Source organism: Chelonoidis abingdonii, chromosome 20 (genome assembly GCF_003597395.2).
Source record: "Chelonoidis abingdonii isolate Lonesome George chromosome 20, CheloAbing_2.0, whole genome shotgun sequence".
Taxonomy (NCBI): Eukaryota; Metazoa; Chordata; order Testudines; family Testudinidae; genus Chelonoidis; species Chelonoidis abingdonii.
This window is the reverse complement of record NC_133788.1, coordinates 772,992-788,502: the sequence shown is the minus strand read 5'-3', so window position 1 is coordinate 788,502 and position 15,511 is coordinate 772,992. Positions and strand designations below refer to the sequence as shown.

Genomic DNA, 15,511 nt, shown 5'->3' with positions numbered 1-15,511 from the left:
AAGGATGTGGAAAAATTGGAAAGACTCCAGTGGAGGGCAACAAAAATGATTAGGGGGCTGGAGCACATGACTTATGAGGAGAGGCTGAGGGAACTGGGATTGTTTAGTTTGCAGAAGAGAAGAATGAGGGGGCATTTGATAGCTGCTTTCAACTACCTGAAAGGGGGTTCCAAAGAGGATGGATCTAGACTGGTCTCAGTGGTACCTGATGACAGAAAAAGGAGCAATGGTCTCACGTTGAAGTGGAGGAGGTTTAGGTTGGATATTAGAAAACACTTTTTCACTAGGAGGATGGTAAAGCACTGGAATGGGTTACCTAGGGAGGTGGTGGAACCTCCTTCCTTAGAGGTTTTTAAGGTCAGGCTTGCCAAAGCCCTGGCTGGGATGATTTAATTGGGGATTGGTCCTGCTTTGAGCAGGGGGTTGGACTGGATGACCTCCTGAGGTCCCTTCCAAACCTGATATTTCTATGATACTATGATTCCACAGCACTGCATCCTCTCACTGAAAGTCAGGATCAAGCCCTTCTGCTAGGGAGATGGGCATCAGGAATGTCAGACTGGTTTTAACAGAAGCCTCTCAGAGCCTGGCAGTGACTCCATGCCATCTGCAGGGCTGGTCGGAGCACCCAGCATACCCACAGGAACAGAGATCACTGGGCCAGGAAGGTATCACAAGGAACAGCCAAACTGGTACAGAGCTGGTAGAGGCCTCTATGTTTAGTCTGCCTATCATTTTCCATTATAAAAAACTCTGGTGAGCCTTTTTGAGCAGCTCCAGCACTTCCATTGTTTCCAGCTGGCCTCTGAAATTCCTCAGGGAGAAAGCCCTGGGGGCAGGAGCATGCCTTTTCTTTGTTCCTGTCCATTCAGCTTTGACTGGGATACACCATTTTCCTGCTCAGGATTGTGTTTCTCCAGAAAATGTTGGTATCCTGCCAAACAAATGACTGAACAAGAACATTCTCAACAACTGGGTCCTGCCACCACAGCAGCAGAGGCTGCACTGGGAGATGCTGAAGTAATAGCTGGCCCTGGATCTGCACCCATTGGGCCCTGCACATGGCCCTAGTATCCCATCCTCTTCTCCTGGGACGCCACATGGAGCATCATCTCCTGAGGGGATGAGACAGAAAGCTGGAGCTACCTCCTTTACACAGCAGTGCCCACCCACAGGGGCACAGCCCATCCCAACTCTCCTCCCCAAGGGATAACAGCCTTCTGCTGCTATCCTATGTAATTAGTCCTGTAGTTCAAGTGGTGTAAGTCATTGCTAAAGGCTCTGGGCTGGAGTCCTACTGGTGACACATGATATGCTGATCAGGGGTGGCTCTAGGAATTTTGCCGCCCCAAGCATGGCAGGCAGGCTGCGGGACCAGCGGACACTTGGCGTGCTGGGGCCTGGAGCTGCCCCTGATGCTGATGACACCTAATTGCACATAACAGAATTTATTTCTATCTTTTTCAGAATCCCCAGGAAATTGCACCCAAACCCCCTACATGAAAAGAATGTTCCAGTTGCAGAGTCAAGCAGTCAAACCTTAGGAAAGGCCAGGTTTACGACTGCTTGGGCACCCTTGGCTCTGCCCCGTTGTGCATGATGAGCCACTCCTTGATGGCAGCCCCCCCCATGGGCCCCTCTCTCACTCAGTGCAGGGGCTCTAAGCTGTAATTTTGGCATTTCCTGACTTTTGAGTTCTCCACTCTGCAACCTTGAGCATGTCCCTTTAATGTCACAGAGTGAGAAACCAGAGACAGGCGGAGCCCTTCCAGGGGGACAGCTCCAGGCACGACCCTCACTGCAAGGCAGAGGGGACGGCAGGTGCATGTCAACCTGCCCGGCCAGCCATACAGCCCCGGAGTCCTGGGTCCTGCACCCAATCCCCAGCGTAGGGTCCTGTGGCCTCCCAGCAGCTGGGCTGAGCTTCCCCTGAAGCCCTAGCAGCCCCGGGGCTGCTCCATGTATGAAGGGGGCGATGGCACCAGGTGCCCAGGCAGCACTGCGGAGCGAGCCCCCGGTCCTGGCGCACAGGGGCTCCTTGCTGCGCTCGCCCCGGCAGTGCCCGCCCACAGGGGCGCGGCCCCTTTAAGAGCGCCCGCGGCGCCCCCTGGTGGGGCGGCGGCGGCATGTTGTAGGGAGGGGCAAGGGCATGGGCCGCGGCCAGCGGCAGCGCAGCCCGCCTCCGAGGTCAACACCGCGGACTCCCTGGCCTTGTTGCAGTGAGCGCAGCTGGAAGGCTCGATTGCGGCTGAGGAATGAAAGGGGGGGGGGCAAGAAGGTTACCGGAGACCGGCCGGCTGGCGCCGGCGGCTTGGGGCCGGGTGACATGCACGCAGGGGCCGAGACACCGGTAAGGTGCCTCCGTTCCCCGAGTACTTTTCCCATGTTGCTTCCTTGCGCCTGCGACATCCCCTCACCACCCCCCCGTTTCTTTCTTCGTTCTACCTCTGAAACCTTCGCTACCCTCCAGATCTCTCGCTTCGGTGCTTCACCCCTCACCTTCCCTCGAGTCGCCTTTTCCTGAATCCGCCCGGAACTCCTTTCTTCCTATGCCTGTCTCCCACCTGGACCACGTCTCCCTGATTCCCCAGCTCCTTCCACCACATTACCCTGTTTCCCCTCCCCCACCATACCCCTGTGCCTATTTCCCATCCACTTGGATCCACCCGGGCTCATTTCCTCCATATGCCCTGTCCCTTTTCCCCAGGGCTCCTGCATCCCCCGGCGCCTTTTTCTCTCTAGGCACCTGCCCCCATCCCTAGCATCCTGACCCCATGTACCCTGTTCTCTCCCTGCATCTCCCCGGGCTTCCTTTCCTCCTATGCCCTGGCACCCCCAATCCGAGCTTTCTAATCCCCATAATAGTACCCTGTTCTACCTCCCTGCACTCCGGCCTCCTTCCCTCTATGCACCTGTGCCTCCCGCAATCCCTACTCCTTCCACCATTGTTACCCTGTTCTCTCCCTGATACCCCGGCTCCTTTCTTCATATGCCACACAAACACAATGTCCCCCCGCCGTCTCCCTGCATACCCACTCCTTTTCCTCCGTGCCTGCCCCCCCCCATGTTACCCTGTTCCGCTCCCATGTATCATCCCTGATCCCTGGTGCTCCCTTTCTCCATCGCCTGTCCCCCCACCTATCCCTCGAGCTCCTTCCCCCATGTACCCTGATTTCCCGCTTCCCCTAGTGCTCCCTGCATTCCCCCGGACTCCTTTCCTGCCCATGACCCTGTCCCCCATCCCCAGCTCGCTTCCATCCATTTACCCTGTCCCCTCCACCCCACATCCCCCCTGTGCCCCATCCCCTCCCTGCATCCCCCGGGCTCCTTTCCTCCCATGCCCTGTCCCCTCCCATCCCCTCAGCACCTTCCCGCCCGTATCCTGTTTCCCTCCACCCCACCATCCCCTGGCTTCTTTCCTCCCGTGCCCCATTGCCCTCCATGGGCCATCCCTCTCCTCCCAGTTTGGTCTGGCCATACTCTGGGGCTGCCCCTGACCTGTAGCTGCCCATGGGAAGGGATGGGGGTGCACCATGCGGGGCTCATGCTGTGAGGATGCAGGTGAGATCACACCTGGCTGTCAGAGAGGCAGGTGCTCTGAGGGTCTACACTGCAGCCTCTTACCCAGGTGATGGGGGTTGGGGGCCAGGCTGGGCTCCCCAACACTCTGTCTGCAAGGGTCAGCCAGGGGGGAAATGGTGACAAGACTCATTTAATGTAAACAATACCAGCATCCTTTGTATTTCCTCTGCAGTCTCCCGGGCGGGCCCTGTGGCAAGGCCTGGCTGAGCCTCTCAAGGCACCGCTGGGCTGAGCACACAGCTGCGGGGACTTCCCCCCCCTCCAAGCTTAGTGGGACCGAACACTCCTTCCACTCAGCCCCTTGACCAGCCCCTAGCACCTAGCCTGCAGGGATGGCTGGGGCAGACTCCATCCTGTAAACTCACCCCCAGCTGCTCCCGTCCTCCCCTGGTCTGGGTGCGGGAGAGTCCGGGGGGGCTTTTGTCTGCCCCCATTGGCACCTTTAGAGGTGGCTTCCCAAATCTCTCACCCCTTCTGCCCCAGGCCAGATCCTGGGCCTTGCTAGGCACCATGCTTTCCTCCTCAGCTGCCTCTGAGAGCCGATCCCTCTGCCACCACTTAGCACTGCTGCTGTTGGTCTTGTGCCACAGAGAGTGCCAGGCTAGGGCAGCTGCCAGGAGGGAAGGGAGGGAGGCAGGCAGACCACATGCAGCTGGCACTTCCATGGGGAGAATTGTCCTGCAAGGCTCAGGATCTGGCATCCTCAGGACCTGGGTTAAGAAGAAGAGGTAGGAGATCAACAGAGGGGAACACCAGCTGTGGGAGTGTAGAGCCTTTTTCTTCCTTGTCTCCCCACAGTGACCAGTACCTACTGCCTCATACCTCTTCCTGGCCATGCTGGAGATGTTTGGGGAGGTGATGCTGTATTGGGCCTTGAGTCTCTTCATGGGGTGGCTGGCCCAGATAGTGAGTCAATAATATACCAGTGAAATGCAGAAACCCGTATTAATGTTGCAAATGGAAACATGTCAGGCCAAGAAATGCAGAAGTCCGCACTCCCAAAAGTTGTTGCTTTACCCATATTACACATAGGGAGTATTTTTGGTTTCTAGGTAGGCTGTTAAACATTTACTTCAAGCTGCACAGGATGTGCTGTGTGGGCTCTGAGGCCCGTGGCGCTTTCATTTCCTGAGTGTGCAGTGGTTTAATTTTCAACATCAAAGTTATATCAATGAGGGCCTTTGCCTTTTGTTCTTTAATTCATAATCAACGACAGAGTAAAGTTGAATGAAGATCAATATCGTAGTAATTCTTGAATACATTTTTCTTCAGAGATAAGTCCTCAGGCAAGGACTTATCGAAAGATAACAAGGAAAAATCATTCGAAATTAATTTAAAAAAAATCTTACGCAAGTCTCAAAAAAGCAGTTGAATTTGCTCAAATTGATACAAGACTAATTGTTAAATAGAGATGAGATTAGTTGTCTAAGAAGGATCAGATCATAAAAACTGAATGGGAGCTAATGGAACCCAGAAAGTTTTTCCCATTGTCATACTCAGAAGACATGTCATGCTTTTGAGCTTTGATTAATCCAAGCTTGACAGGGAAGAGAAGGGAGGGCAAGAAATCAAAAGCATCCTTAAGCAAAAATAGTTGTTTCCATCTAGCGTGGGTGGGTTTAGATATATTTGGAAAGATATTTGCTTGTTATCATACATAATGTTTCCATCTTTTTCTTGACTATTACCCCTTATCTCAAAAGATGTGTAAATGTTACAGTAATAGGACGGAGGGAGAATAGATTTGTCTAAAGATTTCAGTGCAGAACCTTTATTAGATAGCCAGACGAGAGGATTACAGTCTAGCAAAGATTTTAATAACAGGGAGAGTTAGAAGCTCCCCACCCAGATATCAAAGCCAAATCCAATATTCTTGCTACAATCTTCTCAATTTGGTATATTCCAAGATAGTGAGGAATTACCTTTAATTAAGACTCTAGTTTAGTGTCTTGATACTTCCTGTGCTTCCAGGTCAACAAGGTCCTTCTCTGACATTTGGAATTGAGTTTTTTCTGGAAGATTTACAGTGTTGACTTTGTCACCTAAAGATTTGCTAATTACCGGGTGGGAGCATGGGGAGCTGTGGGAATTGGTCTGAAGTCATTACTAGATACAGTAACTTGTTCCAAAGAGATGGACTTTCTATTAGCCACCCTGACTACTCATTGTGCTGAAAAGCTAATGGAGGCAGTGGTGAGGATTGGAGCTACCAAGGGAGCTTGCCTTGGGGTGGGTAATTAGTCAGGAAGAGTCACCAGGGTCCAAAGAGCTCCCCATCATCTCCGGCTGGACCAGCAAAATATCCCAAATTGTAGGCCTGGGTCACCACAGGGAAAAGCCTGGGTATGAAGGGAGAAAAGGGATCCATCTCCCAAAGCCAGCGTTCCCCTCCAGAGGCCTGCTTGCCCTTTTGGTAAATGTATAGATTAACGTGAGGGTACTCCAGGGGGTCCACGAGTCCTGTCCGGGGCTGCCGGCCCCGCTGATCAACTCCTCCCTATCCATCCCAGTGTCTCCTGCATGCCACGAAAGAGCTGTTCAGTGGCGGGCAGGGGGTGCTGGGAGGGACGGGGCACACTCGGGGAAGGGGGCAGAAAGAGGAGGGGCAAAGGTGGGACCTTGGGGGAGGAGTGGAGTGGGGGTGGGGTCTGGGGCTGAGCGAAGGTCTTGAGAGTCTGCGAAAATTTTAAATCAAAATGAGGGTCCTTGGGCTGCTAAAGTCTGAGAACTGCTGATCTGGATCAGTGGTCTCCACAGGGCGTGCGCAAAAGGATCCTTGGGGGTGCGCTGCAGGAGGAGCCTTTTTTCTTTTTTTTTTTGCTTCGGCAGTCTGGGTGGGAGTCCGAGGTTTTAGTTTGTTTTTGCAGGGGGTGCATGCTCAAATTTTTTTTACTGATGGGGTGAGTGATCAAAAAAGTTTGGAAACCACTGATCTAGATCATAGGTGCCAAGGCCAGATGGGACCATTGTGACTGGCTAGTTTGACCTCCTGTATTACACAGGCCAGAGACCTGCCCCAAGTAATGCCTGTTGCAGATCTGTTGTTAAATTGAGATTGGAGGTTTTTCTTATTGCCAGTGACCCTTGGAGAACCCACCATGACCCTTGGTACATTGTTCCAGTGGTTAATTAGCCTCTTTCCCAAAGCCGGTTCCTCCCTACCCTTTGGTACAGTGGGGGCATCACTGAAAACAACCCCAGAGGAAGTGCTGTGTGGATCTTTCTATCTGTGCTTTGTTGGCTTTCTGGCCAGAGTGTAGAGCCTTGAGGAATTACCATCAAAGAAATTGCCCCCAGAAGGTGCTGACAGAATGCACCAGCAAATCCTCATGCCCATCACATGGCTTCTAGGACAGACATGAAAAGCAATTCCTCACCCAATATCCCATCCCCCCAGCCCAGCTGAGTAATAATGCCCAGGCTGCCGCCAACAACTGCAGGGACATGGCATGTCAGTTCCAGGGAGGGTTAGTGTCCAGCAGCCAAGCACCTGCATTTAATGTCCTTGAAGGTGGTACTATTGCAATGCTAAGTCTGCAAGATCAGATATTCCAACACTGGAATATTCCCAAAGTTCAGGTTGTTTGGGAAATGTTAACTTGTCCCCATTACATCAGGGCTTGAAGAATTCCTAGGGTCCGTGCTTGCAGAGAGTGGAATGTCTCCCTGGTGAGTCTGGAGACCTGCGCCATCTATTTCTGCAGAGTTTAAGCTTTCAGTAACTGACAAATGAAAATCTTTATGGTTGTGAAGAAAACCTTTCAGAGACAAACAGTGCAGGGCTGTGTGACTGAGCCTGCAGTCAGCTCTAGAGCCTCTGCTGCTGCTCTGAGCTTTGCCAAGCAGTTGCAGATTAGTCAGTTATGCAGTGGTTGTTCAGAACCGTTTGGGCATCAGTGATCATAACCAGAACCAACTCAGTTTCACTCTGCTGCTGCTTGGGAAAGCTACAGAGACAGATGCTGGAGTTACTCAGGGTAGAGAAATGGGGGCTGAGAGTAGCAGCTGCCTCTCCACCCCTTGATACAGACAGTGCAACGGAGACTGACCGCCCCCATAACATCAACCAGGAGGCTCTGACAAGTCAGGGGGGACAAGACAAGAATCTCCTTTTACCTTCAAGCAGCTGAGGGGGAAGTGGGAGTGCTTCAAATTATAGGAACTCCTCACTTAACGTTGTGGTTATGTTCCTGAAAAATGCGACTTTAAGAGAAACAATGTTAAGTGATTCCAATTTCCCCATAAGAATTAATGTAAATGAGGGGGTTAGGTTCCAGGGAATTTTTTTTCACCAGACAAAAGACTATATTATATTGTCATAACTATAAAGGGAAGGGAACAGCCTTCCTGTGTTCAATACTATAAAACCCCTCCTGGCCAGAGACACCAAAATCCTTTTACCTGTAAAGGTTAAGAAGCTCAGGTATCCTGGCTCACACCTGACCCAAAGGACCAATGAGGGGACAAGATACTTTCAAATCTTGCTGGGGGGGAAGGCTTTTGTTTGTGCTCTTTGTTTTGGGGGTTGTTCGCTCTTGGGACTAAGAGGGACTAGACATCAATCCATGCTCTCCAAATCTTTCTGAACCAGTCTCTCATATTTCAAACTTGTAAGTAACAGCCAGGCAAGGCGTGTTAGTTTTGTCTTTGTTTTCTCAACTTGTAAATGTTCCTTTTGCTAAAGGGTTTACCTCTGTTTGCTGTAACTTTGAACCTAAGGCTAAAGGGGGTTCCTCTGGGCTCTTTGAATCTGATTACCCTATAAAGTTATTTTCCATCCTGATTTTACAGAGATGATTTTTACCTTTCTTTCTTTTAAAAGTCTTCCTTTTAAGAACTTGATTGATTTTTCTTTTTTTTAAGATCCAAGTGCGTTGGATCTGCACTCACCAGTAATTTGTGGGGGGAAAGGAGGAATGGTTAATTTCTCCTTGTTTTAAGGTTCAGGGGTTTGGATCGGTGTTCACCAGGAACTTGGTGGAGAAGTTTCTCAAGGCTACTGGGAGAGAGAGAGTCTGGGGGGAAGGTAGACAGAGTTTCCCAAATAACTCTTAAAGGATTTGGGTGGTGGCAGTAAAACCAGATCTAAGCTGGTAATTAAGCTTAGACGTTCTCATGCAGGTCCCTACATCTGTACCCTAGAGATCAGAGTGGGGAAGGAACCTTGATACACACAAGTTTTAAACAAACAATTTAATATTGACATTAGCCCCCCTCTTCCTCACCTCCCCCCCCCCCACACACACACGCAGAGCAAGCAGGAGTCTCGGGAGCAGCTCCAAGGCAGAGGGCAGGAGCAGCACATGGCAGTGGGGGGAGGGACAGCTGCAATTGCTAGCCTGCTGGGCAGCTGCTGCACAGAGAACTTAAGGGAGTGGGGAGCTGATGGGGGGCTGCCAGTCCCTCCTTGGTAGTCCATCGATCCAATGATAAAAAGGCTGCTGGTCCACCCTGGTTCCAAGCCCCCACCAAACAGCTCCACTGGGCTGCTCTTCCTGCAAGCAGTAGACAAAGCAGGCAGCTGCCAAATGATGAGTGAGCATTGCACAACTTTAAATGAGCACGTTCCCTAATTGATCAGCAATGAAAGAAGGTTAACTGGGATGACTTTAAGTGAAGATTTACTGTAATCAGACACAATTTATCTGAGCCAGAGGGTGACATGAAAAGTGGAGCCTCAGCATGGTCTGGGGCTGACATCCTGCTAAAAATCCCTGCACCAGCCGCTTGGCAAACAGGGAAGCTGAGCTGTTGCCTTGACTTTACAGGTAGTTACCCTTCTCTCTTCTGACCGCCAGACCCCTGGCTAGTAGATGGCCAGTTCACTTTCTGGGCTCTGTGCAGGAATGCTAGTGCCTCTAGAATTAATTGTGAAGGTTTGTTGTGCTGGGATATGTTCCTGGAGAATCAGGTCAGATTATTTTTAGTCTTTCTCAGCCTGTTTTCCAGCATCTCTTCCCCGGGCCCGTCAGAAAGCAAACCCATCTCCGTGGTTGGCTTGTGCCTCTGGGTGGGGGGAATAGGGAGTGTTAGCCTGTTTAGCCCTCGGAGAAGTTGTCTGGCTCATTCAAGATGTGTGGAGTTTTTGTGTAATTTCCCCCAGGCCAGTTGGTGTGTGGGGCTTCTACCCATGTGGCTGGATTTTAATGCAGCTGCAGCCTCTCGCCAGGAACTCTTCCCCCCCTCCCCCCCCCCCCCCCCCGCCTCCACTGCTTCTGGGGAAGCCGGGATGGAGGGAGCAGAATGGTATTAAGAGGCAGAGCTGGTAAAAGGTATTATTTTGATGAGGCGGTGGCTGCTGTGGCCAGTGCTCCGGTTAACACCCTCTGTACTTGGCTGGCTGAGCTATGATGGACCGGTCAGTGAGGTTAGCGTTAGAGGAGCGTTGTGGGGCTGGTGGTGTGCTGAGGGGTGTTTTCTGGAGGGTGGGGTTAGGCCCTGCAGGTGGTGGTGGCATTGAGTTGTGGGGTGGCTAGCTCTGAGCTATGATGTCCCTTCAGTTTCAGAGCTTGCAGCTGGAGCGGGAAACGTGCCTGGCTTCGAACCATGCCCTGGCCAAGGAGAACCTGTCCCTGCGGCCGCGGCTGGAGAACGGCAAAGCCTCACTGGCCATAAAGTACCAGGAGCTGCGGGAGACAAAGGAGGCGTGTCAGGAAAAGCAGCAGCGAGTGGGTGAGTGGAGCCACCCTGTGTCCCTGGGGGCTGCTGTCCCCAGGCTCTGGCTCTGGGGTGCAGAGGGGGAGTCGGCTCTGGCCTGTCACTCACTGGCTGGGCCCTGCCTTGATGGCCATTGCGGGAGGAGCTTTTGGCTCACCAAGTGATGGCCCCGCAAGGGCAGGAACAGGCTGGGCAGTGGGGTCGGAGGCTTCTCCTTGGGGTGGCTGGAGGGGGTGGCTGGAGGCTCCATTGCAGTGCTGGGTTCGTTTGTATGTCCCTGTCTGAAGCTGCTCTCCCCCCAAGCAGAGACCTGCCTGAGGAAGTGGAGCCCGCAGAGCGCACTGAGCCAACTCCAAGCTGCTCTGGATGCAGCCGAGGCGGAGTCGGAGGTGAGTCTGCAGGACCTGCTTTGCCATTGACCTGCCTGACTCCGGTCACCTTGTAGCTACTCAGCTTCCCCCCACTCAGTCCCTGGGACGTCTCATCAGGGCTGGATTAACTTTTTGTGGGCCCGGCGCAAAACATATTTGTGGGCCCCCCTGGGGCAAGGTGCAGGGGGGGTGGGATGGTCAGTTTTCAAAGTGACGGGCGGGCTAGGGGCTATGAGGCACAGCGTGGGGTGGGGTGCCCTGTTCCTCGCAGCCTAGCAGGAGGGCGCTGTTTACGAACCTGCAGCTGCCAGACGCACACTGGCCTGCCCAGCCCTGGGCTGCCAGCCCCTTCCCCTGGAGGGTGGGCCTGCACCACACCGCCCACCTGCCAAGCGCCCTACCTTTGTGCCCAGTGATCCCTTGCCCAGAGACCTCCACCACAGATCTCTATGCCCAGCCCCCATCCCTCCCAGAGACATCCCCGCTGGCCTCCCACCACATCTGCACAGCACCCTGCACACCACACTGATCACTCAGTGCCCCCCCATAGACCTGCGCACTGCCCACCCCCTTCCTCACAGACCCACCCTCACAGCTACACAGCACCCTGCACACCACACCCAGTGCCCCCCCATAGACCTGCGCACTGCCCACCCCCTTCCTCACAGACCCACCCTCACAGCTACACAGCATCCTGCATACCTCACCCAGTGCCCCCCCTAGACCTGCGCACTGCCCACCCCCTTCCTCACAGACCCCACCAACACAGCTAACACAGCACCCGCACCCCTCACCAGTGCCCCCCCATAGACCGCACGCCCCACCACCTTCCAACAGACACACCATCACAGCTACACAGCACCGTTACATCACATCGGCTCGCCCAAGCCCCCCCAACCGCCCACTTCCCACACCAACTCAAGCAACCCACCACACAGTGCTGCATCAGCACCGCTGCACCCCTCACCCACGCCCCACCTTCCACAGACCCCACCCGCACACTGCAACAGCAATCCTGCAACACCACACCCCCACCCAAGCGCCCACCCCCAAGACCTGCCCACGCCCCACTCTCCTTCCTCAGAGACCGCCCTCACAGCTACACAGCAACCCTGCACACCACAACCCCTCGCCCTGCACACCCCATAACCGCCCACGCCCACTCCCGCTCCTCACAACCTACCATCAACTGAGCGCACACACCTCATAGTCAAGGGATCGCACCAAACAATTAAAATTCTGCCACAAAAATCGCGTCCCCCACACTCACCAGCAGCAACAGCTGGACCAGCGTAGCGACGGCTGGGGCTGGTCACGCCACTTAACCGCTGCCCAGAATGCAAGCAGGCCACCCCTCTGCAAGGCTCAGGAAGGGGTGGATGGGGGGGGCTGGGCAGAGCAGGGGTGAAAGCGGGGGCGGAATGCGTGGAATGGGGGGGGCTGGGCGAGCAGGTGGAAGAGTAGGGCAGAGCATGTTGTAATGTGGGGGGCGGGGGGAGCAGGAGGAATGGAGGGGCTGGGAGAGCGGGGGAAGAGTGGGGCAGAGACCGTGGTGGAATGGGGGCTGGGGCGGAGCAGGGGTGGGAGAGGCCGGGTGGATCATGGTGGAATGTGGGGGATGGGAGAGCAGGGCGTAAGAGGCGGGGCGATCATGGGGAATGAAGTGGGGCTGGGAGAGCAAGGGGGCGGAAGTATGCGGGGGCGGAAGCAGGGGTGGAAGTGGGGGGGCGGGGCGCGGAAGTTGGGGTGCTGGAAGAGGCGGAAGCAAGCATGGGGAATGTCGGGGGGCTGGGGCGGAGCAGGGTGGGTAAGAGCGGGGGCGGAGCATGGGTGGAAAGTTGGGGGCGTTGGGGCAAGAGCAGGGGTGGGAAGGGCGGGGGGAGCAGAGGTGGAATGGAGGTGGGGCAGGGATGAGAGGGCTGGGAAGGGCAGGGGCGAGCAGAGGTGGAATGGAGGTGGGGGCGGGATGGGGAGAAGGTGGAAGGTGGCTGGCGGACAGGGGTGGAATGAGGTGAGGGGAGCAGGGTGGAAGAAAGGGGCGGAGCAGGGTGAATGTGAGGGCTGGCGGAGCAGGGATGGAAGAGGCGGGGCGGAGCAAGGGGTGGTAATGGAGGGTGGGCGGGTGACGGAAAGGGTGGGAAGAGGTGAGGCGGAGCAGGGTGGGAAGAGGTAGGGCTGGTGGGGAGCAGGGCGCGGATGAGGTGGCGGGGGGAGCAGGCGGAATGGAGGTGGGGTAAGGCAGACAGGGGTGGGAAAGTAGGGCTGAGCGGCGGAATGGAGCGCGGTGGGTGGGGGAAGCGGGTGGAGTGTGGACTGCTGTTCGGGCGAGATACTTCGCGTCCTGGCTCTGCGGAGAGGCGGACAAAGACGGGGAGCAGGGTGGAATGGAGGGGGCGGAGGCGAGCAGGGTGGGAAGAGGTGGGGCGGAGCAGGGGTAGAATGGAATGTGGGGGGAGGCGGCAGCAGGGTGGATTGAGGTGGCGTTAGGGCCGGAGCAGGGGGTGGGAAGTGGTGAGGCTGGGGTGGAGCAGGTGGGAATGAGTGGGCGGAGGCGGAGCAGAGGGGAAAGTGAGGGCTGGGTGGAGCAGGGGTGATGGAAGGGTGGGTGGCGGAGCAGGGGTGAGAGGCGGGCGGACAGGTAGAATGGAGGTGGGTCGGGGGCGGAGCAGGGGTGGCTTTCCTAGCCAGCTGGGGGATCGGACTGGCTGGGGCCCCTTCTGACTCTGAGCCTGGTGCCACTGTCAGCACCATCTGTCAGCGATGGGAGCTGCGTGGAGCTGGCCACCGAGCCACGTGTCACCTATGTCCTCTCATGTGCCATGGGTGAAATCCTGACTCTGCTGAAGTCAATCTCAAAACCCCCACTGACTTCAGAATTTCACCCCCAAAGATCCTCTCCTACGGCTGCCCCAGCGGGTTCCTGGGAGTTCCCTGCTGCTCTGCGTGGTTCCTGCCTGCTCTCTGGCTCATGGTTGCTGTAGGTCTCCGAGGTCCCACGGGCCCTCCCAGATTTGCGTGTTCCTGCCCCCATCCCAGGCTGACATCCCATTCTCCGTGCCCCACAGGCACAGGTGGAGATGTTTCTGGGCCGGGAGCTGCCCCTGGATGCCTTCCTGGAATTCTTTCAGGAGAGCCGGATGCTGTCCCATCTCCGCAGGACACAGATGGAGAAACTGGAGCAGCTCCTGCGGAAGGAGAAGCAGCCCAGGTGGCTCCCCACATGCTGCGAGGGGCAGCGAGCTGCCCCACTGAGCCCAGCCCGAGCCCAAGTTGCCCTGGTGCAAAATGCAACCTCTCCCAAGATGTTCCAGCTCCGCTATGGCTATACACCTGCCCTGCTGGTCCCTTCTGACGCCATCATACCATTCCCTGTGCCTGTTGCCCCTCCCAGCCGAAACCTGCCTCCCCTGACCTCTTGCTCAGGCCAGTCGCCACCGTCTCACTCCAGCATCCCATGCTTGGGCTCCCCTCTGCGTCTGATTAGACACATCCCCCTGCTCAGCCCGCGGCCTTTCCGCATGCAGCATGCGCACCAGTCTTACCCACAGAAGCAGGAGCCGCCCCACCGGTAGCTGTTGGGGCGATGAGATGTCCTCAGACCCGAGTCCTTGACACAGCAGCCGACCAGTGCACATGAGCTCCCTGTGCTAGAGAATAGATGTGAACCAAACACAGCCCTTGCCCGCTGGGCGGCTCGAAGGCGTTGTTCACTCCCACCCTGCATTCTCAGGAAGCCTCCAAGGGGCGCTGCAATGAACTGCTCCAGGATGCAGCTCGCAGTGGGGTCTGTGTGGCTGCCACGTGGTCAGAGGGGGAGCGTCAGAGGCAGCCTGGAAGGGGCTAATTACAATGGGCAGATGTTGCACGGGGGCAGCAGGCTAAGGGGAGTTCAAGCTGGGGCGAGGGGGGGTTGTCAGATGGCAGTGTCAGTGGGCGCTCAGCAGGCCTGTGTGGGTTGGGGGATATACAGCGTGGGGGGCTGGCTGGCAGATTACAGGCACAGGGCAGGATCCCAGCTGCCCTGCATGGGTTGGAGGTAAATGTGTCTCCCTCCCCTCCCCACTCTGCCAGCCTGTCTGTGTGAGAGAGAGCGAGAGAGGGGCATGATAGCCAGGGGCAGGGGTGTGGGAGGCATGAGGGGAGGGCTGAGGACGACAGTGCAGGGCCCTGATGCCACGCTGTACAGTGTTAGGGCCTCCCAGGCAGGTACATGGTGGTTTGTCGGGGAGCACGGGGCACCAAGATCATTTTCCAAATAAAGGCACTTTCCAGTCTTTGTTCTTTGTCTGGGGCTTGTGCTGCGAGAGGAGGGGAATTTGCCCTCCCAGGCAGGTCACTGAGTGCCCTTCGCAGCAGGAGGGATCCCAGCATCCAGCACTGAGCTTCGAGGAGTGGGGGGCAGTGCCATGTGCTGTGGGGAAGAGGGGGCAGGTGGGCGGAGGGCTGTGCTGGGGAGGGAGCTGTTTAATCCTGGCTGGCATTGTGCTGTGCTTGAGGAAATGGAAGCGACTGGGGCAGAGGGGGGAGTCTGTGCTGTGGGAAGGGGAGCAGCTGTGGCAGATTGCTCCACGGGGCACCAGAGTACAACCCTGAGGAAACGGCAGATGCGCTAGGATGTAGGAGGGGCTAATGGATGGGGTGAATGAATTTATCAAAGGGAAATCTTGAAAGTTTCCATTGTCCCTGCTCCGCCTCCCCACATCTCTTCTCTGGTGCTGTGGTGGGAGCTACACCACTGTTCCCCTGGGTGTCCCAGGCCTTGCTGTGATATCCAGACTGCACTGACTCCCTGCTCAGTACAGCCCAGCAGCCTGCTGCTGGGGACAATGGAGAGAGGTCGATTAGTGGCCCTGTCTGTCGCAGGGATCTCAGGTTTCCCCTAATTGCGGTACCTGTGGGCC

General features: G+C 55.8%; 1 protein-coding gene across 2 annotated transcripts; it reads left to right on the top strand.

Moving 5' to 3' along the window:
• Positions 1–3,299: 3,299 nt before the first annotated feature.
• VPS37D (VPS37D subunit of ESCRT-I) lies at positions 3,300–14,885 on the top strand. Of its 2 annotated transcripts, none has more exons than XM_075073958.1 (4): positions 3,300–4,488; positions 10,083–10,254; positions 10,543–10,628; positions 13,676–14,885. In XM_075073958.1, the coding sequence occupies exons 1-4, from the start codon at positions 4,417–4,419 to the stop codon at positions 14,180–14,182; spliced, it is 837 nt and encodes a 278-aa protein (XP_074930059.1). In that variant the 5' UTR covers positions 3,300–4,416; the 3' UTR covers positions 14,183–14,885. The 2 variants fall into 2 exon arrangements, with proteins under 2 accessions (XP_074930059.1, XP_032625843.1); XM_032769952.2 differs by having other exon boundaries at positions 3,302–4,488; positions 10,546–10,628.
• The last annotated feature ends 626 nt before the right edge of the window (positions 14,886–15,511 follow it).

Coding starts and splice junctions, on each gene's coding strand:
- VPS37D (XM_075073958.1), top strand. CDS start 4,417: ATGCTGGAGATGTTTGGGGAGGTGATGCTGTATTGGGCCTTGAGTCTC. Junction 4,489..10,082: donor TGGGGTGGCTGGCCCAGATA/GTGAGTCAATAA, acceptor ATGTCCCTTCAG/TTTCAGAGCTTGCAGCTGGA. Junction 10,629..13,675: donor CAGCCGAGGCGGAGTCGGAG/GTGAGTCTGCAG, acceptor CGTGCCCCACAG/GCACAGGTGGAGATGTTTCT.